Below are 26,870 nucleotides of genomic sequence, written 5' to 3'. Positions count from 1 at the left end.
GCTCATACTAGGGGGCTCAGTATAACGGTCTAATACTACGGGAAGGATGCCAGGTAAGCGTAAGTGCTTTTGCATTGGCGTGTAATTACATTAAATTGCACACAACTCGCAAGCGCAAAGAAAGTATATGCTTCATTGAGAGCCACTTGCAGGCTAAGTAAATATGAATGTCATAGAAACTTAACGTGTGGAGTGGGGAAATGTTTCTGGCCGAAAACAATAACCGTATGGGGCATGCATGAGGAACTCCTACTTTTGAACTTTCCTCTAATCGAAATGTTGACGTGATTTGAGACGCCGAACGTCAAACGAAAATTGAAATGGCCGAAAAATACTTGTCGCACTACGAAATGCTAAAGTTGGAAGAGGGGAAAGCCTTTCGTGCGATCCTTTTGGACTGGGAAGAGTTTTATTCCTGACACTTGTGTAATGCGGATCAATCGAAGCTTTATGGCGAAGCATCATGTTTCCGTCGATGATTGGCGACGTGAAGTGCCGCGTTCGAGAAGAGATGATTTTAGGTTCATGACTATTGGTCCTTTCCTCTCCTCTCTCCTATTGATATGTTACCCGTAAAACAGCTTCGGCAGATGCTCGCGGACGAGTAAGGGGTGGAGGGAAGCGGGGGCGGCAATCCGAAGCTGCCGGAGCACATGTGCCGCAGTAAAAAAAAAGGCGGCGAACGCCAAAAGTCATGACCCTGAGGGGTTGAGTGACATTTATTTAAGGCTTCTAGAAATATTTTGAGAGCAGCGATTTTTAGCAAAGGCTTCCGCGTCCACGACAAGCTGGTGCCTCGGATATTTTCCAAAGTTTCTCATGCAAATTTCCGTTATCGAAAGTTCCCATTTCATTAAAAATTCATTCTCATTCGTAATTGTTTTATCTCGGCATTAAAAATTTCACACGTTCAAAATTAAAGTTTATAAATACATTTGGTACGATTGGTCCCGAGGTCAATTATGTGTGTAACGACATTTTTAATTAAAATATGGCTCCGGAATTAAGATAAAAAAGTGGCACTCTTTATCCCTGTATTCCAGCTGATTCATTGTATTTGATGTAGTAATTATCAAAAGAATAATGTCATCAGAATGAGAGTGTAAGGAATACTAGCTGTATATTGGAAACTTCTGTTAAGCATTGTTATTCCGTTTTTGCTCTATATTATCGATTATGCAGATTAGTTGAATGTAGCCTGGAATATTTGCGCTATCGTCCCATTTGTATGTACTGGTAAAAGATTTCAACAGGATGTGCTCAGATATACATCGGTCCGCATGTAATATGGGAATAAATGTACTGATAACGTTTAATTGTTCGACGGATTCAAGTAACTTTGTTTGTGTCTTCAACGACGAAAAGTGATGTACGCCGAGGTTTATTAGGGTAAGTTTTTTGCGAATTGAGGTAAGAGTTGTGAATGAGGCGTGGAAAGCAACAGAGGAGCGATCAATGGCACACAATAATATTAGGCAAAATACCTCAAAACTACTCCATTTGCCCAAAAAACAGCAGAGCCTTAGTACTTACATGAGTGTTGATTAGGCCTATTTCACAATAAATCGGTTCCTTGTGCGACCGGCAACTATATAGAGTGAGCAGGGCCATTTTGTTTACATTGCATTAGGAATATGATGTCTAATGAAAACTAAGAAACCGGTCTTCATGCGAATTTCCCGCGGCCACGCAGTCAATGCATTTGCAGTGATGTGCCATCTCTCTGAATTTGTCAGAGAGGAATTGCGTCCTTTGCCCAGAGGCAAAGCAAAAGAGAATATTTACCTTGGCCGAAGCGTTTACTCTAATAGTCGGCAATCGCACTGAAATGGTTAATTCAATCGATATGAAACAAAAACTCAGACCACCATTTGTTAGTAGATGCAATTTACATCGTTATACGATTTTGCAGAGAAAAGACAGAGATAGGCACTTAGAATTAGAACTCAGTGGTAGTTACAATGATGAATATTACAACACATTAAAGAAAACCATTTCACAAAACCGAAACCATGGCAAGGTGGAGTAATGGTGAAAAAAATACATTACTTTCTGTTTAGCGTTGCCATAATTTTCTTGAGCACTCAACGAGGCAACTCAGGGAATGCTCATTAATTTAAGACTCCGTGACGCTGGACGTGGAATGAATACGGAAGAATTCGGGTCATTACACATCTGGCCATGGCCTGGTGGTTAGTGCTTCAAAGAGAGAGGGCATCGGAAGTCTTTAAGTAGAAAAAAAAGCCTCCTAGTTTGTTTGTATATGCGCGTTACTGCTCGCTCAATGATTATGAAAATGCGGCCAGCTCGGCATAAATTATGGCGTTAGTGGTGAGGTTGAGACAAATGAAATCCAATCTCGCAGCATGAAAAAAATGTTGACATCACCGGTTGCCGCCAATTAGTTAAAAGGAGGACACGGTACGTGCCATGCTAACTTTACGGACAGCTGCTTTGCTCGACAAGCGGTTCGAGATCTAAGGAGAAATAACACGCAGAGCAGATATCACGCAATACGAAGCATTTTTGTTTAGTTTCTGTCCATTTTTTAGATGAGGACAGAGAGGAAGAGAGTAAAGAGGTTGCGGTTTCAAAGATGTACCTAATTTCTTGGCCATTCCCTCCCCCACGGGAGGAGTTGAATTGCACTCTGATGGTTCTGTAACGCGACGTCCGTCCGGTACTGAAAACAGGATCGTAAAACCTTGAATATAACCCGATTTAACCTAAACAAAACGATTCATTTGCCACTCAAAGTAAAATAAAAGAAATCATTTCATCAAAAAATAAGCACAAAAAAATGACAACGTGCTCCGACTGAGAGTCTTTCCTCACGTTATGCGCGAAATGCGATGTGACCAGACCAACACATTTTCGTTGGCACATTGAAAAATTGAGAGGTATAATTCTCACTCCAGCTTTCAGCGTACTAGTAAACCCTTGGATGAACTTGAGGAAAGAATCTCAGGTCGAGAGACTAAATACATCTTGTTATGCTATGGAAAAATCTTAAATATCTTCCTCGCAGAAGCACCGATAAAAGGTCTATTTGAAAATTGTGACTCTAATGGCATTAGTTCATTTGAAAAACAGGAACACCTATAAAAACAAAACACAAATGAAAACACGGAAGTAAAGCAAAAATTCACATCAAACAGCAAAATATAAAAAAATAATTCCACAATAATCTTTTCGTATGAATTAACTGTCACTGCTTCAAACCTAGGTTTTCTTCAAGATTTTACTACTTCATTGGCTCAATATTTAATTAGTAATATGATCTAAATCAACATTGAATGCGTCATACGTTATACGTATATATCTCTGTCTTAACAATAAATGGGCATGAAATTTAACATATTGCACGAATTTTCCGAAACTATCGCATTTTTACATCTTTTCCCTCGCACCATTATTCATTGACCCATAATTTCCAAATAATTTGACAAATCCTCTCTAGACCAAATAATATAGTTCCTGAAATCCAAAGTGTAATAAAATAACTTAAAAAATTAGAATGCATAATATAAAATGAGTACCAACATTGCAAAACCTATTTGACATACATTATGATTTCAATCTCTAAAAGAATGGTGTGCAATGCTATACCGGAGAATAAGGTACTCTCCGTTGCTTAAGTAAAAAATTCGCTTTTAAATGTAGACCTGAAAATATCATCTGTCATCATAAAATTAATCAGTAGTAATTCAAAACATGCTATGCATGCTAACTATGCATCCGCACACAGGGGTGAAAGCTCTTTGGAATGGCATTCCACTTTTCAGGTTCGAATATTTATGCTTAAAGAGTGACACACGAGTACACCGGACGAGTGGTTGTACTTTCAAAAATGTGTTGGAATTGATATCATTTTAAGTAGCAATCTGGGTTCGTTTTTGATTGACCCAGGAGCTAGGCACAATGAAATCCTAAGCCTTAAATGACTAAATAACGTAAAATATCCTTAAATCCAACACTCCATATTAAAATAACTCATTCCTTGACTTTAAATTCTTACATTATTACTATATCACTCATATTGGTTATTATTTTTCTCCATCCACCTCCCTAGCCCAAAATCCTACCCTCTTTTGCCGTCTTCAATGGCCAGTTGCCTCTCAAGATATCCTGGATTCACTTGCTCTGCCTTCTTTGAATTTGAAGTCGTTAAAAGTAATTACTAACTATATAAGGGCCTTCATTTGTCGTCAATGATTACATATATCTCTATTCGTGTAGACCATTTTGTACGCTTTTTCTATTAGAATACATTCATGTGATTTAATAATTATTTATTTTTGTATTATGTCAATTTAAAGTGTAACTATGATAAAACATCAGGTTTTCAATCAGAAACATGTAATTCGCAAAGCGCAAAACCTTATACATGACGTCCCCTGGACTTCGGCAAATGTGAGGAGGAAGTGGCTGCGATGGTAGTTATGCTAAGCAATAAGACGTCGTGAACGTCTCACGCTGGCAGAATTTTATTCATTTCAAACTGCTTCGCTGTTTTAAATCCCATTACCTATTTCACTTGGCTCACAACTGTGTATAATTCCCTACGACCAAGAATTTTGCCCGATCGAGATTAGTCCACCTGCTTGCTATGCGCAGTTCATCCCTCCAATGGTGTTTTTAGGATTCTCTGAACAACAGCAAAAAATATAAAGAATAATCACTGAATGATCGCCCGGATATCATGAACACCTGAAATAACTGTATTTCATCAACGTCTAATTACAGTACTACTTCCTTAAAACTTAGGGCATCGTTTAGAAGCCACGACAGCCGGGAGTCCTCCAAAGTGGATCCCCCACCTGGAAGCATATTGAAGGTGATTCAAGTTAAAACGCCAGCTTATTACGTCTCGACGGCTACTGCCCGAAGAAAAGTGATCATAGCCAAAGTTCCGTAGCGTCGCCGGAAACTACCACCAGGTCAAGCGTCATAAACATGAGCCCTCCGGTCCTAAATCTCTCCGCATCATTATTATTATTATTCAACACAAAAGCCAAGCTCCAAACCCAAGAAGATTACCCGTAAGTATTTAACCCTAAGATTGGCTCAAAAGTGCGTTGAGAGCTCACTTCGTACTAAGCCCTCCGGGGTGTGAAATCGACACATCTGGGAAAGGGGGAAGGGGTCAGCTCCTTCCCTAGTGTCATCTGCAGCTTCTCAGGATGAACTGATCCCTAATAGGCCACAGAATTAAGCTGGAGGTATTCAGGCATCATCCGATTTTCACCGGAAATCTATCAGACAACGGCAAAACGAAATATCTAGCTGGCTACCACAATGCCTACGTAATGTATAAGTGTTATTCATCCCCGAGATGATGGAGCTAAAATTACGTCTTCATTATATGCCGTTAAAATTCCTTTGGTCCATTGATCCCCGGAAATTTTCATGTTCTCTCATGTTCAAGAGAATATTAATATTAATAAAATTAACTGATCTGTTATTTCTTAAAATGGGCGATTCTGGATCTGTTATTTTTAATGGTATCTCTAAGAATCCAATAGTTTCAGGCTCTACGCTGTGAAAACTTATTGCCACTAAATAAGTAAACTGTACTTGTCCACACTAAACTTAAATCCACTACTGCCGGTTTCGACACATAGGCGACATCATTAGTTGTACCTGATAATGTCGCTTTTGGATCGAAACCGATACCGGTAGGATAAAGTTAATGTGAAAAAGTCCTAAGTTTTATTCAGTTTAACCCAACCTTCACATCAAAGCTTATTCAGCGGCATCTTTAACTTCATGCCAAGATTGTGGCTTGAATGTTATTCCGCGTGTGATATTTGTAAGGTTTTAGAAATATCAATGATAAGGGCGCTAAGAATTTGAAGATAAAGATCTTCCGTAATAAAATTCTCGTCGAATATTTTCAAATTCACTCGCCAGTTCTCGATTTTAATTTGTATTTCCAATAGTCATCATTAGAATAAGTGGTATGACATCTTAAAAAATTGAACGGCCCTTTTTTTTCTCCCTTTTTCCCGGATCACTCATAGAATATTTTTACCTCATAATCTCATTAACTCTACCTTAAGCCCACGGCTCTTTTGGTAAAATACTACTACCTCGCCGGAGTAGGAGAGATAACCTATGTGACTCCGCTGAGTTTCCGCTTGCTCAACCCAAGCGGGGGAAGCTAAGACGGAAACGTTACAGCGTACGTGATATTTATGACATATGCTCATCGATAACTATGCACAAAATACTCATCACTTTAAAATTGTTAATGCCGATGCTGGAATAGCGCAGAGAGTTTGTATCACAAGTAAATCGTATTTTATGAAACGCCTAATTGCAAAACCCTTTCCCTTCGCCACGCCATTGCATAAAGTGAAGTAGAAAGAGGCTGACGAGACTTGGATGGGCTGGGATCGTACTCACTCTCCTCCTCTCCCCCACCGGCGTCCCCCCGGTGGTGCTGGTGCCCCGCTGCTACTGTCTCAATCTCCGACGTCGACTTCTGGCGACGGAGTAGCCGGGACTTGGCCTGGCACTTGGCGCCCATGGCCTTCTCCTGGCAGTCCACGTGGACGTTCAGCTTACACACGCGGCACTTGAGGCCCTGGCGCGTGTGACCTGTAGCCCACGGCGAGATCGATCGAAAATCACATATGAATTCCCAGGGAACACACACTCAATCCATTCAATAGTGAACATTTTCACATACGAGGGTCATCCGGAAAGTAGTACCCGTTCGTGCCGCATGAAGTGCTGACGACGCGAGTAGCCGCTGGACGAGGTCAGATAGCTTCAGTGGCTTGTCTGCCTTCTCTGAGCCAAGTTGCGTGACGCTAGCATTGCCTGTGTTGTTTCTGTGATTGTTTACAATGTTTAAAAAAATTGAGAACGCCGCCAGTTGTGAAGTGAGGGCAGTGATTAAATTCCTCAATGCAAGAAACGTTCGCCCATGTGATATTCATCGCCAATTAAAGGAGGTGTATGGAGACAATGTAATGGACGAGTCGTCTGTTCGGCGGTGGTGTCGCAACTTCAACATGGGGAGGGGGAACACACACGACGATGAGCGTTCGGAGAGACCGTCTGTCATTACAGACCAACTGGTGAGCTCAGTTGACGAATTCGTGAGGAACGATCGGCGCGTCACAATTGATGACATCTGTGAGCATTTTCCCAATGTTTCTCGAACAATTGTTCATGAAATTGTTAAACACCATCTGCATTATGCAAAAATTTGTGCAAGATGGGTCCCTCGCGTATCTCAATGAGCTGGCGGCGAAGGACTATGCAGCAGGAATACAGAAACTTGTCACACGTTATGACAAATGCCTTAATTTGCTTGGAGATTATGTTGAGAAGTAGTTTAAAGTATCCTCCTTCAAATAAAATTTTTTATGTTTGTTAATATTTACTTTTGTGTCTTTATTTCACGAACGGGTACTACTTTCCGGATGACCCTCGTACTTGCCACGCTTCGAAGGAAATGTGTATACTTGAGCGTCGACTTCTTTTAACGTAAATTTAAGTAAGATCTGGATTCCACATAATATTTTTGCCTTAAAAGGAAAAAGCCCATCTATCCTGAGGTAACTGGGAATATAATGAGGCTCAAAGGAAATATCAGATACAAAGAGGAATCGGCAATGTAATTATGATAAAATGGATGGTGGAAAAGAGCAAATTATGGCAATATTTGGGCTACTAAGCTAAATATATTTATATTCCTGGAAAGGAATATTGTCCTATTATGAAGCGGATTAAAAATGACAACTTTATCCACATTTAAGGATTTAATGACGGCATACGTCAGCAATAGTCCTTCAACTTGCTTAATGACCTCGGAAGAGGGCTTAAGGTCCTAAGAGCAGAACTTGGGTACATTTTGGTCAAGTGAGGTTCTATTCATTGGATTCGGTGACAAAAATACTCTCAGGACTGCTTTATACTTTTTACTCCTTCCTCTATTGATTTAATGGACATTTATATTAAAGTTGAAGAATATTTGGACCAAACGTATAAACACCAAACCAATCAAAGTATACGTTGACACTTATGGTCACACTTGATGAAACTTCATACGGAGTTTAGAAAAAGTGATAATAGCGAAAAAAACAGTAATTTCGTTTTCGGATTACTGTGCAAAGTCATGCTAAAATAGAATTGGTTAAGGTATGTATGCTTCATTTACTCCCGAGTGAATTCTATTGCTGGCTTATCTTACCATTTATTTCTATTATAAAAACGAACCAAACAAATCTTGGCCGTGGAACGAACAAAACGAGGGTGGTCTGAAAAGTTTCCCTCCCTCATATTGCTATGCAAAGTTTTATACAACACTAGATACCAGCTAAAATATGTCAAGTTCCTGTGCTATTTCCTATGACTTATAAGAATCTATCGAAGAAAACAATTAATATTGCTTTGTTGGAAAATATGCGCACGATGGTGACTTAATGACTCCAAATATTAGGGTTTCACTTGATTTCAATAGACGTAAGGCTTCAGTGAACACTAATTGCAACACATAGAATGAAAGCTAAGAATTAGGATTCTCTCATATATAAATACATATTAAAGTAAAATAATTTTTATTCTGTTTATAAAAGTAGCAATGGGCTGCAAATAAAGACCTTGCATGTATCATTCTATCACTGGAAACAGATTGAAATTTAAAACTGATTGGTCACTAGAATTTTTATTAAATCCGCAAAGAGCTTTTTAAATTAAAAATACCCTCAATTAAATGCCTCTCAAATCCTTAGTTATCTTCCTAGGGCAAAGAGGGCAAAACTATCCTCGCATTGATAAAACGTGATGATACGGTCAAAAAATGAACTACTTCAGAGGAATGTTAATGTGCTTACTTCTTCGTCACTGGAACTATCCCCTTAGGAGCTATATTGTAGAAGAGACTCTATAGTCTCAATCTCGCCCCAAAATAAAGACGACTGTCAATCTAGCCTTCTTATTTGCCTCCTGCCTCCAGAACACGTTACTACATACATCTGCATACATTTCCCTTTGCTCACTTATGCAGAGGTGACAGGTTATTTCACGAATTCAAATTTAGGCATGCATGATTTTTTTTGCCTAACCTTTCACCTTGTTTTCATTTAAAAATTGAGTTTGTGGCACCTATACCAATTGGTGACTCAAAAGGGAAAGAAAACATGGTGAACGATGCTGACATATTTTCCGCTCGGGTGCACCAGAGGCTCCTCAAGCATCCGTGCTCCATTATCATGGAGTACTCACCCCTGAGCACCTGGGAACAGATGTCGCACGGCGTGATCTTCTTGTATGTGTACTCCTGGAATTGGTGGATGCCAGGAGGGAGGTCGGCGCCGGCGCCTCCCCCACCCATGCCGGCTCCGTTGTTCTTTCTAAGAAAGGAAAGAGGAGGGTGTCACACGAGTCAAGCACGGGGACAGAGCGCACAGGGGGACAAGGGAAAGAGTCGACAAAGATCACACGAAGGAAGACGAAGGGGCACAATGTCTCCTCTCGGAATACATACACAAACACACATGAACAGGCAAAACAAACACAAGACCGCTCTTGTTGGACTGGCGGGCCCAAACCGCTCTCTCCGTGCACGGATGAAACAAATGTGACCTTGAGAAACAGCCTTCTGAGAGCATGATATTTGAACTAGGCCTTTAATAATATTCAGGACGAAGAGTTTTTGCTCAGTTCAAAATGAAAAAAGCAAATACAATCATTTTCTACTCAAATGAAAGGCAAACCATATTTATGGTTAATAGTTCTTACGTTCACACAACACAACATTTTGAAAATTAAGCAATTAATATGAAATTGCACTTGACAAGTTCATTGTTCTGTAGATCAGGGCTTTGATTTGAATTTAATCTTTAAAAAGTACTCTGCCGTACAGTAAAATCTAAGATTTTACCGACAGCTTTTGTACGCATAACAATATTGCTATTCTTAAAACAACAAATGCACTACTGACATACAATTATCAACATCTACACACACACACACAAGGTTATAATCAAAACTACTGGTGGAATCAATCGACTGTTTGTATTTACTTTTGAACGTCTCTCCGAAAGATGAATGAATGATATTTTCTTTTTATTTTATTTTGAAAAGACTCAAGAGGTAGTTAAATTTGTGCGCAGCCAACAGGATTTGAGTTTCTTCCTTATCTGCATTCTCCACTTCCACATGAGGAACACTTTCTACCACCTCGTAAAATGAATGCAGTCGATTGACCGTTTGGGAGTACACACAAAGGTGGTCCAATTAGTGAATTATGTTGCCACTTCATTTGGTTCTTCCATCAGCCTCACTCTCTACTGGGCAAACTACGACAACATAAGACAGTGCGAGGCAGGGTCAATCCATGGGTTTGGGGACTACCGTGGGATTTGGTTACAATTGGTGGACACACAAGCTCTTTGGTCGTGAGGAAGGTTTTTCCGTGCCGTTAAAACTACTCAGGTCCAGGGCTACCAAAGGATGTCACTACTACTGCTACTACCACTACTTCTACTAGGGTTTAGGACTACGTGGTTGGTTTTTCAGATTTAGAAGATACATGTGAGAAACTATGAAAACTAACCGAAACGTTCTATTATCCATATTTTATGATTTTTCTGCACAAATGAGGATTGGGTTACGGATTTTCAGGCGGACAGGACACTAACTGTTATTGAACTAATAATGTTAAAAATGACATTAAGGATCAATTATGATTGAAGTTTCTAAGAATTATTCCTGGATGGCAGATAATATTGACTATCTTTACTTAGAATCAATCAATTTTGTTTCAATTGAAAGGCAGATAAACGAATACGAATGGAATTCAGCATGTCATTATTTAGAAAAAATAAGTAAATTATCTATGTAGTTACAGTAAACGGAGTCACTGACTCTATAGTTACCTTATTTTAGGTACAGAAATTAATTTTAGAAATTTTCTAGGAAAAGTGAGACAAATTTTATATTTTAATCGATGATAACTGAAGTTATACAATGCGATGCTAGAAAATTTTGAATTTCGTTTCTAATTTCGTCATGAAACGACGATAAATATAAGAAAATTACCATACATTTTTTATTCCTAAAAAAACGAATAGCATCTATTTTTAAAATTTCAATGCAACTACGCAATAAAAACAGAATCGATCGACTCTAATGGAAAACTGTAAAAAAACACGGCCGTATTCCCAATGCAATAATGCCACCGTCAGGGCAATCAAAAATGGACTCTCGTAACGAACATCTGTCGCGTAAGGTCGACTGCTCTTGATTTTGATGGATCCTTGACCAACCACCCTACTTCAACAGCTGTTCGCCGAGAACCCACTCCCATCTCTGCCCATGTGACAGATATAAATTATTGTAGAAATACTTATTGCCGTTCCCCTAACCCGCTACCATTAACTCCTCTTCTGAAAACGTCCCTCTTACAGATCGCTTCTGCTTTCATTGCATTCGATCAACCTAAAAAAAGCTCAAATTAGCACCACTAAGAAACGAAATGCAGGAAGTCCCCGCACGAAATTAAGAATAAAAGTAATGCATCAAGATCACGTAGAGCTGAAAAACCACCGTTTTCTTTCTCAAACAGAGCTCGTGCGCGGGCCCTACTGTTGCGAGTAGGTACGTCACTTGAGGCGTCACGACGTTCGTCGCAGTGAAATGACCTCATGCCTCTCTAATCGTTACGGAGACGGCAGGAAGATGCTTCTTTGACCTGCAACGGCAGAGGGGGAGGATGGTCGTTTATAATGCGGTCCCTGTCGCCGGGTTGGAGTAAAATTCGAATTTTTTTCCTTTTTTTTCCACCCCCTCAACAAAATATCATTTCTGTTATGCAAGCAAAATGGGGGCAAGTACACGAGGAGTGGGCAGGGGGGTGGGAGAAAGCACAAGCGCTCCGCCAGTGGGGGAACTTCACCTGGAAAAAGGCTTCAGCTGCGCAACAATACGACGAGGTCGTGTGGGATCACGGGGGAGGAGTGGGCGGGGGAGCGGCCGAGAAGGCAGCGGAGGGGGCCGAGGGTGATGCGGGAACAGTGCGGGGAAAAGCGGTGCTTATTCATTATTATTTTTTTTACGGCGGCAGACGGGCATCGGCATCTTCATGGGCGGCGCAATAGCTTCTTCCGAGGAAGGTGACCTCTCCCGATTGAACGGAGAGTTGAAGAGATGTGCTTGCAGCGTGAATAACAAGGAAAATATAAAACGGAGGAGGGGATAGCAGGGTATTGTGAAAAAGAGAGAGGTATAAGATAGTGTGTGGGAGTTTGAATGAATAAAATCAAGTGCTTTCATTATTCGTCCATTCCCCTCCCACGATGCAACATTTCAATCTGTTAATGCCAAAATCAAACCACAATGACTGCCAAAAAGCGGAGGAGAAGTGGATGAGTCGCGAGCTTAGGGCATGGGGCCGTGGAGTCACAATTCTGTTAGCCTTCTTTAACCAAGCTCGTAATTTTTATCAGACTTAAGCTTCGCTCCGGGTGAAATACTAGAGGTTATTTTGAATATTGTATGAACAATTATGCTTCGTGCTGCGGCACATGGAGCCACTTGGTGGGAATTTCTCATGGTGCTAGGAGATGAAAACTTTTCTGCTCCGCAGATAAGTTTTCTTCAGTAAACACCCTGTAGGAGAGCAAAATTTTCCGAATATGCTTCATTCTTCACTTCAACATTGAAATTTTAACTTTTTGTACGGACTTTGAGACATTTTACACCAACATTACCGCTGCTTATAGATCGTGGTGCATTATTCCAAATGGGAGCCCATGACACATAAAGAAGAAAGAGATAGAATGGGGGTAATTTTGAACAAACGTCCCGAAAAAAAATGATCACCTCCCCTTTAAGACTATTCAGTAGCACTGGTTCAAATTCAAAATGTAGTAGTGGAATTTCCTACTTTAAGAAGAACGAAATAGGTGCTCGGACGTAATAATTCCTTTTTTAATACGGTGCGACGCTAGCAGTTTTGGGTTGCCTCGGCGTGCGACGGCTGGGCAGGGGGGGTCGTGCGTCCCACGCGTGTATTTTCTTTTTGCTAGGTTTCATCAACTTTAGAAGTGACTCATTGAGTGCTCGGGGAGAATGCTGTGCGGTGGTTGACGCACGATTCGCCGGCGAAGCGTCTGCCTTGGAGAAAAACAAAGACAGTGGTGCAATGTATTTATTTGCCCAGGAAAAATGGAACACATCTCCATTACTACGATTCAACTTCGCCGTTGCTCTCTTTCATTTTTACATGCAAATGACGGACGCATGACAAGCCTTGTCCGGGGTGCAGACACGAATCCAGAAGTGACTCCAGCTTCTGAGCCATTGGCGGTGAAAGGATGGTTAGTGCCAGAGAGTCGAGAGACGTCGTGGATGTGAAGACGTGGAGATACAGGAGAAGGGTTTAATAGAAAGAGAGAGAGAAAGCGTTTGAGACAAAATGAAAAATATGACAGAAAGAAGAGGAGAGCAATGGAGAGTGAGAGAGGCAAATAGTCAGTCATAAATTAATTTAATAATTACAAGTGACATGTACGACATGCCCATACTTTCTCCGTGTTGATTTGGAATGTGAGTTGACACATCAAGGCGGAAATAAAAATATGTTAATATATTTTCGCCCCATTCAAATTTGGGTTAACTTTATTTAGTTCTACTCCAAACACGAAATTTAAGTCATTTTAATTAGCTCTAACTCATACCAAAATCAATAAACCGATTTCCGGCTATTAAAGAAAATAAAGTGGAGAGGATCTCAGGACGTTTTGACCGACAATGTAAATACCCACATTTGGTCCAGAAATTGAGTAGAAAAACTAGATATTGGGCATATCCAAATATAGTACAAGCGTGGTTACTTATAGAAAATGAATATGGTGCCAGATGTACATTATTAAAGGGATAAAACGACAATCATTAACAATCATTGAAGTGCAAAATATAAATTTGTAGTTCTACCAAATAAAAACTTCAAAGGCAATTTGTACTCACAGCTTCGTCCGTAGACAAACGAAAAGAAAAACCAATGTGCCTTTAATAAATATTGGTTACCTCTGACTTAGGCACAAATTAAACTGGATATTGATGTCGCTTGCATTTAACAATGACCCAAAAAAGCTATAGCCATAAATATTGACACACTCTTCAAATCTTAACCACAATTTATTTAACTGCAGCTGTAGTTGATCTAAATTGTCAAGCTGAGATAATGCATTTATCAATTTTCTTATGACAAGACTAAACTTAAATCTTCCGCATTGAGAAAAAAAACAGAGGATAGCAGAAAGTAATGGTGACGGCAGGATGGAGAGACTTGACGGACAGAAGAGGAAACAAGCAAAGAAAATGGATTTTAGTTTAGGCCTACTCGACGGAGTTACGCCTAATTCACCGCGGTAATTCAACCAAATATCTCGCTAAGATGGGGTGGCAGCTGCGCGCCGGGATACGTGGTGATGAGCTCCAGAGGAGATGAGTAGACGGAGAAGGACGGTGGGTTGGAAAGAGCGGGAGGTGAGACGAATGTGGTGAGCCGAATATATTGTGCCGCCCATTCCGAGTGCCTCCGCTCGTACTGCTCATATTATTTGCTTTTACTCTACACTCTTTTTTTGTTTTCTTTTTCTCAAGATTCAATCTACTGTACCTCATGGACATGATGGTGGACACAGCGTGGTACATTTGGTTCTTTCTGTAGTGGCGGGAAAAGGTTTCAAAAGGGTCGGGCGACATAAGGGCACAGGGTACGACGGATAGGAAATCAGGGCGGAGAAAGTTATCGAGGGAACGAGACGGAAAGAGAAAGGGTTGGCCCAAGTAACGAGGACATTTTAGACACAGGAGAGAACATTTAGCGGCCAGTTCGGCAATGAAAGAAATTATTCACAGCAAACAGTGGCCCGCGATGAGAAAAAAAACCGAAGCAAAAGGATTTTAGTTTTTTTTTCACGGACCAAAAATATTTTGAGATGGTGTTGAGAAATTTGAAATCGTAAATACATAATGGTCATAAAGTTATTGTGAGTTAAAGTTGGTTCCAGACGACCATGCAAGAAATTCGAGGAAAATTCCGGCGAAAATGGAAGTTTGGAGAGAAAGATCCGAGAGGAAAATAATTATAAGGTGTTTCAAGTACACGGGAATAGACATCCCAGCACAGAAAAAAGTGGACCGTGGGAAAGGAATCAGAGAGAAAGAGAGAGAGAGAGAGAGAGAGAGAGAGAGAGAGAGAGAGAGAGAGAGAGAGAGAGAGAGAGAGAGAGAGAGAGAGAGAGAGAGAGAGAAAGTTTGTGAGAAGAGGGAGGTCGTAAGGTACAGGAAGGCGTGACATGGTGATAGATGGCACGATTTGGACGAGATATATAAAAAAAGAGGGAATATTGAAACGATTCAAGACGAGAAACACATGCAAATTACGTTGTTGTTGAGAGAGAGAGAGATAGAACGTAGTTTATAGAGAGAGAGAATTAAATCCGAAGAATGAGAAATAACGTTCAGACGGATACATGAGGAGTGGGGTTGCGGAAAATGGGAAAATTGGGCGAAGAGAGAAGGAGAGGTGAGGGAACAAAGGCATTTATTGGTATACACGGTGACGTTGAGACGAGAAAAAGATCGAAAGGAATAGGAAGGAATCCCGCAAGTCCGAAGGAAAAGAAACAAAAAAGGAAATGGAATTAGTAACTCATTACTCCATATGAATTCGTCACAAGTTTTTAGATATAGACAATTGAAACACTCATAAGATAAATATTCAAATATAAACAGTGATTTTTAAGAGATACTCTGCAATAGGTAGTACAAGATAATAGTTCAAGCAGAAAATGGAGAATATTTGAAAATGCAAGAAAAATTAACAATGCCGGTCGTGCTGAGAGTTGGCAAAGGCATCTTTCCATATCTCAGAAATCCATATTACTTTTGAAATGAAATTTTGAAATATAACAAGTAAATATGAAGAGACAATGGAAATCACTCTTACCCAAGTCACGTTACCGGTCATGAGATTTTAATGTAAAAGGAAATTAAGAGATTCTTGGAGAGAATAAGCCATTGCCAATTCTTATCGCGACGCATGAAATCGATTTAGTGGCAGAAAGCCGTTGAAATTATTACCTTAGTAGTCCAGTATTGATTGATAAATAATTTACACATGAATAATTAAATATAGGAAAACTATCTCTTAAAATGGGCATTTTTTACAGCATGGCGCTTGTAGACCCTGTAAGATGTAAATGGCTTCCAATATCAATGTTAAACATCCCAGGCATTTAAAAAATAGTACACATGCATGCATAGTTAATCGAAACACTTTATGACACAAGGTATATATTACATGTTCTTAAGAATTTTTACATCTTAAATATCTGAAATATATAGTGGAAGCCAACAATAACTTATGCAGCTCTTTACCAAATAGTTTATAGCACATGCATGAACTTGCTAGTGAGTAACCTGGAATAAAATACACATAAATTGACAGCAGAGTATAAACAAAGGAAGATAGCAAATACTAAGTTTATTTATATATCAATGGATAAGGTTAATACCTGTTTAACGTTATAAAAGAAATAATTAATCATGACACTGTAGTTAGAATTATCCTTGAACAGAATTAAAATTTTAATAGAAAAGAAGACGTAGTCAATGATCCATCACAATAATAAGTTTAAATATAGAAGATGAAGGAAAAATTTTTGATGTGAAGAATCCTGTGAAATAAATCAAAGAGGGAAGATTTACCGTCACACATTGAGGAAATAAAACATTTAGGAAATCAAGAGTAAAATCTGTGAAGAAATATTTATTAGCACAATCCAATTAAACATGAAATCACGTAATGAAGCAAAATGACTGCTGTTAAATGAAGTGGCATCGTATTTGATCAAATTTAATTGCTGACCAGTTCTATTTGTTATTCATCAACAGAAACAGACAGAGAAAACTCAAATAAGCGGCTCAAAACTTCCATTGCAGTCGCAATGCACGCAATATTGCAGGATTTCCCATGATGACGACGTTTTCATTGACCATTATGTACATTATCGCCATTAATTTTATTTTGCCCTTATCTTATTTAAATATTTTTTTATTTCTAACAAATTGATCCAATTAAAGCTGAGAACTATTCAACCATAAGCAAAGAATTTAGAAAGTACATGGATAAACGATACTTTCCTTTACACCTGGTAATCTGCTTTCATAATGGACCATGTAAATTGAAAACCAGCTCGGTCGAGAAACAGTAGAAAAAAATGAAACAGCCTCAAAACACGTAACTAAATATCGGGGAGACAATTGCTAACAATTTATTCGGCAAAAGATTACGGATAAGAATATTTGTAGGTTATAGCTCGAGAAACAAATAAATGGCTTTTGAATTACACCGGAACACATCAAGGATATTATTGAAAACATAAGGGAAAGAGGTCATGAAAACAGGAGTAACATTCAATTGATTCTACCGACAACAATGGGATTAATGAAATCACGTCTCATAAAACATTAATTATAAAAATGTCTACTCATTAAAAACATGCAGAATTTCATATGCTGTCATAGGAAATGTCTGCTATAGGCGAATTATCAAGTACACCCAAATGGCCAAGTGCGAAAGGAAAGGAATACATAAAATAGATTTTTATGGTCCCTTCCAGACTGCTGGAAGAAAGTTGACTTTTTACAGCCAACCTATTTTGAGCGAGCTACTTATATGTACATGTATATAAATAAATAAATATATATATATCGGGATCATATATTGCTTTTTTAATGCAGGAGCGTATATTAATTTTTAAAAATTAATGCACGATTAGCATGAGAAATGAAGTTGAAATGCTGCAGTCAATTTACTGGAATAATTTCCATGATAAAAAATCAATACCATGCCCCTTGGAAAATTTCCGCAGTATGTTCAGGGAAATAATACATTTACCAAATAAAACAACATACTTAAGAAAATGAAATACATTAAATCCAAGTTTTCCTTTCTAGTCAATCAAACACAATATTTATTAGAGGTGGGAGGAGAAAACGGGATACTAAGTATTTCCATTGATTTACGAGACAATCGGAGTGGGAAAAGTAATCATTTTCCAATGTTCCAGTAGAAAGCAAAGAAACTAGTCAATCAATAGGTGATAATTAAGATTATTTACACCTGGGCTCAGCTTAATATTTTTCAGGATGCTTTCTTTTTTAGAAAGAAATAAAACCCGAATCCTTACGTAGAAATCGTCTTTCTGTGGAAACGTGTTTCTAGATGAATGGATGCCTTGATTAAAAATAAACACATGACAGAGGCAGCAAGGAAAACTAAAATCGATGTTCCCCTTGAGAAATGATTTATACTAGCACTGTTTGCTGGAATATTTAAAGCCAGAACTTACATTTTTTGGGGACAACAACGTAATCACAAGTGACGCTGAATCTTCCAAGAACATGCCCAAGCTTTTGGTTCTCTTGCCCAACTTCGTAACATTAGATATAACGATTTAAATGTCTTACCGTTGGTAAAGCTCAATAAAATCATGACTCGATTTTCAAAATTTAATGTGTGCCACTATTGTCAGAGACAAGGTGGAAACTTTTCAGGGGATCTGAGATTACCAGTTAGAAAGACGAAATCTCGACCCTTAATCGAGTTGGCGAACAAGAACATTGAAAATGTGGGAGAAAATAGTACAGAGAAAGAGAGAGAGAGCGAGACAGGCACTGAGGAAGTAGGAGGGAGAGGAGGGGTCAAAAGGAATGGGTGCGATTGCACGCGAAGCTGTGGCGTGGCGATTGAATCGGATGCTGAAAATGTTCGATCGGCCGGGAAGAATGAGAGGGGACGCACGTTGACGAACGGGAGGAGGAGAAATGGGAACTGGAAGAGTCCAAATGGGTGAGTAAAACGGGATGGGGGAGGTGGGGGGGGGGCGCCGGTTGAGGCGGAAGGAGAGCTCTCCGGGGAGGATGGGGAGAACTCGGGAAAAGGGAATGCCATGGGATGGCCACGAGACGGACTTTTCAAAGCGGACGCAAAACGACCTTACCCTTAGTGCTGAGTTCTTCCTTTCAACGCCAAGAACTTGCTCAATACGATTCGATACAGAGATGGGTACACAAAGGAGACAAGGTGAACGAAATAATTTGAAAACTACAGTTTATAATAGCCTGGTAAATGGCTGACGAACCAAATATAAAATGAAAAAAGGAAATCATATTCTTATGCAAATACGGAAAAGTATTGCTAAAATATATTTCGTCTTTGAAAAAGTCGAAAAATTTCTCATTTTCCAATGCTCAACTCTTCTCAATAGATCCATTACGAAATTTTTAGGTATTCCTTTATTATTATGATTTAACAAATCATTTTCAACTTTACAGTGTTCATTTTCCAAAGTATAAATGTTTAAATAATGAGTCCCCTTCTTTTGTGAAAATACTTTACTTTTAATACGGTGAGAATATTCAGATGGAAAAGAAATAACTATGAAGAATATTCAAACTTTAATTTAGACTTTTCTGCAAGCCTAATATTTCCATTTCCTTGGTACAAAGTCCACTTTCGTATGATTCTGGAAAGGAGCCGAGCGATGAAAATCGATTTCATCCAATAAAGCTTTTAGTGAGCTTGAAAGAAGATAGCGATTATCACAAGTAGAGTGTTCATCCAACTTGAGGGGATCCCGAGTATGTCATGAAAGGAGCTTAATCTTTTGAATGGAGCCTTCCCAAAAGAATGCCTCCTGGAACAGAGAACTTCAATTAAATACGGAGAGCTAAATCTGTCCACTTTCGTTTCTTCTGTCGCTTTTACTATTGGAAGAAAACAGAAAAGAGTTTATCGCTAAATATAGCGTCTCTTGGTGGGTGCCCAATAATGGGTATTGTAAAATCTCCCTAATAATTGAAAATGAAGTGGTGATAAGGATTCAGGAACTAACGAGGAGGTCAATAATTTCAAAATAACGACCGCTAAATAACTAAAAGAGAAATACAATTAAAATATAAGTCTTAAAGGTTAAACGTGCGTCATTTTTGGTGATATTAACCACATTTGGAACCATTTTGGTTAAACATCTACCAGAATATCTCAATGGAAGAGAGTAGCTGAAAATACAGTCGCCGAGAAAAATTATAGGCCGGTAGGTTTTTTTACGATCACTATAAGGAGATGGAAATCTAAATGGAATGAGGAAAAAGAGAGGGAATATTTGGTGTTGGGGTGGATGAAGTGAGAAGCGTGGTCATACAGGCTGTGGAAGGCATTCGTCTTGTTTAATGTGACAGGCCAAATTTATTTTCCTGCAATGTAATAAAAACAAATGGGATGTTCGACAAAAATATCCCTCATAGGATATGTCTGTACGGCGTCGTAGGTACTTACATAAGGAATGAGAGGCTTCTCTGAGAGAATTTCCTTAGATTGAAGGGGCAGATTAATGCATTGCTCTGTTTTCGGCGAGCGCTTCAAAGTAAAAGTATTAAACGGTTCATATTAGCGATTCCTTACGTAAATAGATCAATAAAATTTAGGTTGAAATTTAAGCGAGGACTGAAATAAAACCCCAAGCGATATATTTGATACTAAAATGGCATATCTAATGCTAAAAAAATACTATTGTGAAGGTATACGACACGTAATTATGGCAAATGAGTCTGAATAGAAGAACTGAAAGAATTAAGGCAATCGAAATAAAAGTCGAAATATTTATTATAAAGCAGGCAAATAATTTTGTTTTAGATACATGTGCCCGGAACTGACACCGCATCTTATAACTATTCTCTATCTTAGATTTTTACAAAGTTATACCAAAATTGTGCCATGAAATATAGTCCCGATGAAATAAAAGAGTAAAATATTTAGATTCAATCTTTTACTTATCAAATATAAAACTGAAACTAACTTAGTGTCAGTTTTATATTATAATGATGGAAACCACGAACAAGAACAAGATTTTCTCGACCAGAGAGTTTGATGTCAGCGATATTTATTGATGTGTTCCACTTAATGCAAGAACGACTGGAATCGATAGACCAAAACTTAGCCAACTCATCAAATTCGCTTTCCCAAGAACGATTCCTGTGATATTGACAAGTGAATGAAAATAAATATTGGAAAACTTGGTAGTCTACATCACCCGTCTGTCCCGAACCTTTTTGGAATAGAATTAGTCTATATTTAGTCTTGATATTTACCTAACATTACTTACCTGAAAGTTTTTATCGTAAGTGCAGATAGCTTTGCTTGACGATGCCGATATCGGACTCGCATAATGATGCGTGATAGTCCCAAAGCTAAGGGAATCAAACGCCGCCTGTGAGACTCCCTCGCTGGCTCAGGGTTGGAAAAATATCCTAAAGTTCTTAGAGGGCTATCCTCTGACTTTACTGCGGGGATGGGAATCTAGATGCGCGCGGGTCGAATGAGTTTGAACACTCACAGAGGTCGACGACGGAGAGGAAAATTCTACCAACTCTGAGCCAAACTAGTATTCACTTCCTCCTCCGCTTCTATAATGGACCCTTCCGGCCTCCGCCGTTGGAATCCCTTCCCCTTGTTCCCTATTCTGCCCCGTCTTCCCTCACCCCTTAACAACCCACTGCAACCAAGCGCAGACTAATTTCCCCTCAGTCTCTCTTTAGTCGTCAGCCCATTCACAAATGGACTTCTCCCCGTCTTCCTCTCTGCTTGGTCATTCGATTCATCCAGTATTTTTTATCCACCATAGCCGTGGTAAAAAATGCAACAAAGGAATTAAATATAAAAAAATGACTCCGATTGAAAACCACGAAAGTAGAAGTTAGGATCTATCAAGTTCAATGGTGAATTATTCAATTTCCACTCATCCAAGCCAGTAGAACCCACTTTAAAACATTAATGCAAAAATATTTAAATTTACTCGCTATTAAAATTATGTTAACACATAAAATCTCCAAGGATATACGTATAATTAACCGTCAATTTCAGCCCGAAAAACTTACTCTTCAATGCAAATCATTAAAAACCCCCAAATGACAAAAAGGCATAAAGTTACTACTGAGTGCAATACAGATTCCTGATGAAATGTAAGAGCTTATGAATTAGAAATAGTTCACCTTCATTCGTTATGACACATTTTTCCTCTATTAAAATTATTGAGAAGGTTAGACCCTAATGATCACTCATGGAATAGAATTAGTTAAAGCCTATCTTTCGCTTGTATTTAAGCCAAATTTTTCACATTTCCGAAATATCAAACTTTTCTGGAAAATTGACGTTAATGACAGTAATTTATGGCAGTCAATTGATCGAGGAACGGGTTAGGGTGTAGTTTTGTTTCTAATGCCACATGCTATAACAAACTCTTCCTTCATATCCTGCATCAATCCCCCCGTTCTCTTCCCTCCTTTCACTGAATTTATTTCTCCTTTCCCATTCTCTTACCTCCCCCCACGAGAAAAGAACGAAGGCGATAAGGCATTCTGGGAAACCAACCGATCGATGAGTGCATTTCGCCGCTCTTTCTTCCCCGCTTACTCCGCGTCCGAGAGCGACCTTCCCGCCACCCTCCCGCTCGCAGTCTTCCGCCCACTTCGACTCTTTATCACCCAATTTTTTTCGGCACCTATTCGTCCGCTCCCCACCCGCCCACCAATTCTCCCGTCCCATTTGCTCGGCAGCCCGTCACCCACCGGTACCCTCCTTCTTGCGTCATCTTGCACCCTCCCGCAGCTCAACCCAATCCAACCCGTCCCTCTAGTTCCTCCCTTCCAAGGCCGCTCTCCTCTACCTCTTCTGCCCCCTCCACTCCACCCGGACCCCTACACTCTATCTATTCCTAATCCTCCCGACTCGTTCCTTCTCGTCCCATTCCCTAGCCCCCGAACTCCTCCTTCGTTCTCTCCTAACCCTGTCGATCTCCGTCCGGTCAAGGCGTGGGACGGCCGCGAATGGTGGAATTTGTAGTTTCCATTCACTTCCCGTCTCTCCTAAAACCCACGTTTCTTCTCAAGCTCGTACCTCCGCTTCATCTCTCCCTCGGTTCGTCAAAACAAATCTGAGACCCGTGGCCGCTGTGACGCCTGAGAACGGGAATGGGGAACGAACGCAATTGGGATCGAAATTGTACCTAAGAGGATATGAAATCCAACAACCCAGACACGGTCGCTACGTCTGAACTTACCTAGCTAACACTGGATGGAGTCAAAAACAAAGTAAAGGAGTATCCCTTTTGAAAAGTAATACCACATGCACCATTAGATAACGATCAAGAATTTTTTGCGTAGATTTGCGTCGTCAAAATCTGAAATATATCATGCAAGACTGGAAAATATTCATTCTAATAAACAAGTTAAATTTTCATTTGCTATTTAGGAAAAGTAAGTGATTTGCAAAGTTTCTCTACTGTGAATAACTAATCGTAGTACTTTTCCACGAATCAAGTGGAAAAGTGCTACAGTCATTATGTTCGACTTCCACCACATCACGCCTGAAGCTACTCAATTTTTTTCTCTTCTCATTTTACCTTAGTAGCAGGAATATTTGAACGATTTGATTTGTCTGTTGATAGGGATGAGAGGGAGGCAAATAACGTCAACAATTCCTGTTCACATTAACCTTATTATTGATGAAATCCGAGCAGTATTAGGTAATTGAAATTGGCATTTTTAAGCCACGAAGGGTCTTGGTGAAATTGTTTGGAAAACTCAACTCTTAGATACCCAATAGATGGCAACGCCCGAGGGAAGATTTGAAACCGCAAACTTCGGGCGACACAACTCATTGAAGCTATTTGAGCATACTTGGTTGAATCTAATCCATCATTAATGCTTTAAAGTAATATAAAGGACCACCTATTGAAATCAGTTCACCCCATGAAATTATAGAGGAAATCATCATTGGTCATAGCATAATCATATGTAGCAGGAACATTCTATGATGGCACTGATAGATTCGTTTCATTTGACTCGTTTTTCCTATCGTAATATCATTGGTTAATGAAATCTTGTTCCGCTGAAGCAGTTTTTAAGAGATTAATAAAAACTTCTACTGCATTATTTACAGGTATTCACCGTAAATGTATGTATGATGATAATTACTTATGATTTATGTAATTTTTCTACCATACACAAAAACTGTAAACTGTCTGATGCACAGTATTTACACTACTGGAAGTATAAAGACGTGCATCGGAATAGAATTTAGGAAACAAGAATGTAATTTACTTTAAGAACAAACTAAGTCATTACTGGTGCCTAGTGAAAACCCTCTTTTAGTTCGGTCTTCCTCCAAACTCAGTAGCTTTCAAATGCTCACGAGAGAACCAAGGTCATGCGCACGTGACAATTAAACTTCGCTGATTATAATCAAAGGCATATAATTCCATTCAAAAACCATTTGAAAACTTCCTGGGTAACTGCTGAACCACCTACGATTCAAAAGCGATTATCACCAGTAATTCCATCGATGTCGAAACAAAATTTCATTAATTAAGCTAGGATTGATTTTTAATCTTTTGGCTATAATTTAGCTCATTCTGGGCTCAAGTAAATGAGTTTTTAGAAATAAATGGTGATATTTTGAGCATAAAACAATTTATCAGTATGGGCATAAAAACTTGGAAAATGATGCACAATGGCCATATACTCAGCTTCTTTGTCATGAATCATTCGGAAACTAATTCTGCTCGACGTGACTTCTCCTATTTTCGATTATTTCTGAACCAAGAGTGGCATTTAAACGAAAAAATCCTATTTCCGCGTTTTTTTGCCTGTTTGTATGACATAGTTTGATTATTTAAGGAGTAAATTTACATGGGACAATAAACCGTATATTTCCCATAGTTGTAAATTGCATATGGGCCACATTGATATCTGTGCCAGCTTTTTCCTAAGAATTACACTCGGTTGGGTCCTGAATGAAATATCGAAATTTATTCGTTCCGAGACGTTTTAAGGGCACATTTTTGGGGTTTTTCTTCCTAAATATGTAGTCCAGAAGAACAGAAACACGAAAAAAAATTGTATTTGGTCAAAAAAATATTCACCTCGAATGCCTGAGGGGAAATCGAAAATTATGACGTCCCCTAAATATTTCTCCGTCGGAGATTCTGATAGTTAAATTATAAGTAGGCGAAGAGAAGAATGTTTAAGTAAAGTTTGTTTCATGTATACATTGAAGAATTCCAAATGGTTTGCCTCATGCTTACTATTCTGTCACCAAGTTTTCATGAGACAAGATCTCTGAGGTTTAATGTGCTACACAAACGGACCAGCTAGCCGTAAGTATGTCATCGTGATAACGGCATCCTCCACGCAACGGAATCTTCCCCAGAGAGGAAGGGATTCTTTTTTAAATGCATGATGGTACAATTTAGTTTGCATCAAACTAATCTAAAATTTTTGACAAAATTGCCTGATTCATATTAAATGGCCGGAGATGCTCACTACAAATAGGTCCGGCAAAGATTAAGTGAAGCGAAGGGGTGTGGCGAGAGCTTTGTAAAGGAAGGTAAGATAACCCAAATAACTGGTAATATAAGAAGTCATCACCACGCAAAGGAAACAATAACGACGTTGAAAAGAAAGAATCAGCGAAGGCAAATAACAGGGATGAGTCGTTCTCTTATGGAAGGGAGGGAAACCTTCCAAAGCGAAACATGATGGAAGGAGGTGTTCGGATGATATAAAGTTGCATAAGAAAGTCTAATTATGCAAATCAAATAAAGCAAAAGCCATTATAATTTGTCAATTATACCCTAAAGCATGAAGACGAACAGGGAATCAAGTGCACAGCTGAGAATGCTGACTCAAGTAGGAAAAATAGGGTGGGAAGGAAATGGGTGAGTGTGGCTTTGCGATCCGATTGAAAGGTCAAAAACTTCATGAGCAGGACATAAACATATATTTTTGAAGACCTTTCCCGATTCGGGAATTCATTTTTTAAAATGGGGAAATTGGGAATTTGAGAATCGGATTTCGAGATAGAATTTCGAGAAAATCTAGAAAAGCCACATTTTACAGTCAAGAGCTACAGTAAACCAGTTCTGCTGAGAGTTGATGCCTGTAACTTTAAAGGATACCGAGTTAATTATGCATGTCACCATTATCATTATTACTTCTTGGCTCATTTAGGTACATCTTCGAGTTGAGCAATTAATGCTTCAAAATACCCTCTAAAGACACTAGGAAATTGGTCCTACTAACTTGGAGTAACATGAAGGACGGCCTACCCTCTGCAGCTAGAAACGGCGACTCTACTTGGCAGCCGCGTGCGCCGCCCTGAATCTGAAACACACGGCCCCCGGGACAAGGGGTCCCGCTGCCGCTGCGAGGAGAAGATGGCGCGGGGCAAAGAGGGGAGAGGGACGGAGAGGGCGTGACCTCAGATCGGGGAGAAGGGGAGATGAGGGGGAGTGGCTGTGGGAGGCGTCGCGGGGAGCGGGCGGACGGCTGGGCGAGAGGAGGAACGAGAGAGCTCCCTCTCTCCACACCTTTCTCTCTCTCCCCTCCTCTCTCTCCCTACCTCTCTCCTTCCCTCTCCTTTCTGCGCGTCCTCTACCTGAGGACGTTTTCAACCGATTGGATGAGAGAACGATGATTGCGATCGCATTCTACTCTGTCGCCCCGTCTCCCCCGCAATCCTCATCCCACTCCATCCTCCCACCTCCTAGTATCGTATCTCACTATGGGTGAAATCATCCCGAACCGTATTGAAATTTGCTCTCTTCTATTTTATCTCCATTTTTGGGGTTATACTCCTTTTCTTTTCCAGCCGTGAGAATTTTATATAGAAATGCGCATTGATTACTGTCATTTTCCAGATTGGTACTGGTTACTCTGGTACATTTAGCAGCTGCGCACTATCCCCTCACCTCCACTTCCTCTGTACGTAAGTAATTCAT

General features: G+C 39.5%; 1 protein-coding gene across 8 annotated transcripts in view; it reads right to left on the bottom strand.

Moving 5' to 3' along the window:
* The window catches only part of Stacl (SH3 and cysteine-rich domain-containing protein), a 788,683-nt gene that overhangs the window by 39,691 nt on the left and 722,122 nt on the right, over positions 1 to 26,870 (bottom strand). For 6 of the 8 annotated variants that reach the window (XM_071586632.1, XM_071586633.1, XM_071586635.1 and 3 more), the window contains exons 11-13: positions 13,244 to 13,312; positions 9,241 to 9,368; positions 6,409 to 6,603 (exon numbers count right to left, since the gene is read on the bottom strand). In XM_071586632.1, coding sequence (XP_071442733.1) covers positions 6,409 to 6,603; positions 9,241 to 9,368; positions 13,244 to 13,312 — 392 coding nt within the window. Of the gene's footprint in view, positions 1 to 6,408; positions 6,604 to 9,240; positions 9,369 to 13,243; positions 13,313 to 14,641; positions 14,687 to 26,870 lie in introns of all 8 variants that reach the window. The other 2 variants (XM_071586629.1, XM_071586630.1) reach the window with 2 other exon arrangements.

The sequence above is a fragment of the Hetaerina americana genome, unplaced genomic scaffold, assembly GCF_022747635.1.
Source record: "Hetaerina americana unplaced genomic scaffold, ioHetAmer1.1.p SCAF_24, whole genome shotgun sequence".
NCBI classification, from domain to species: Eukaryota; Metazoa; Arthropoda; class Insecta; order Odonata; family Calopterygidae; genus Hetaerina; species Hetaerina americana.
This window is presented reverse-complemented; position numbering and strand designations above follow the sequence as displayed.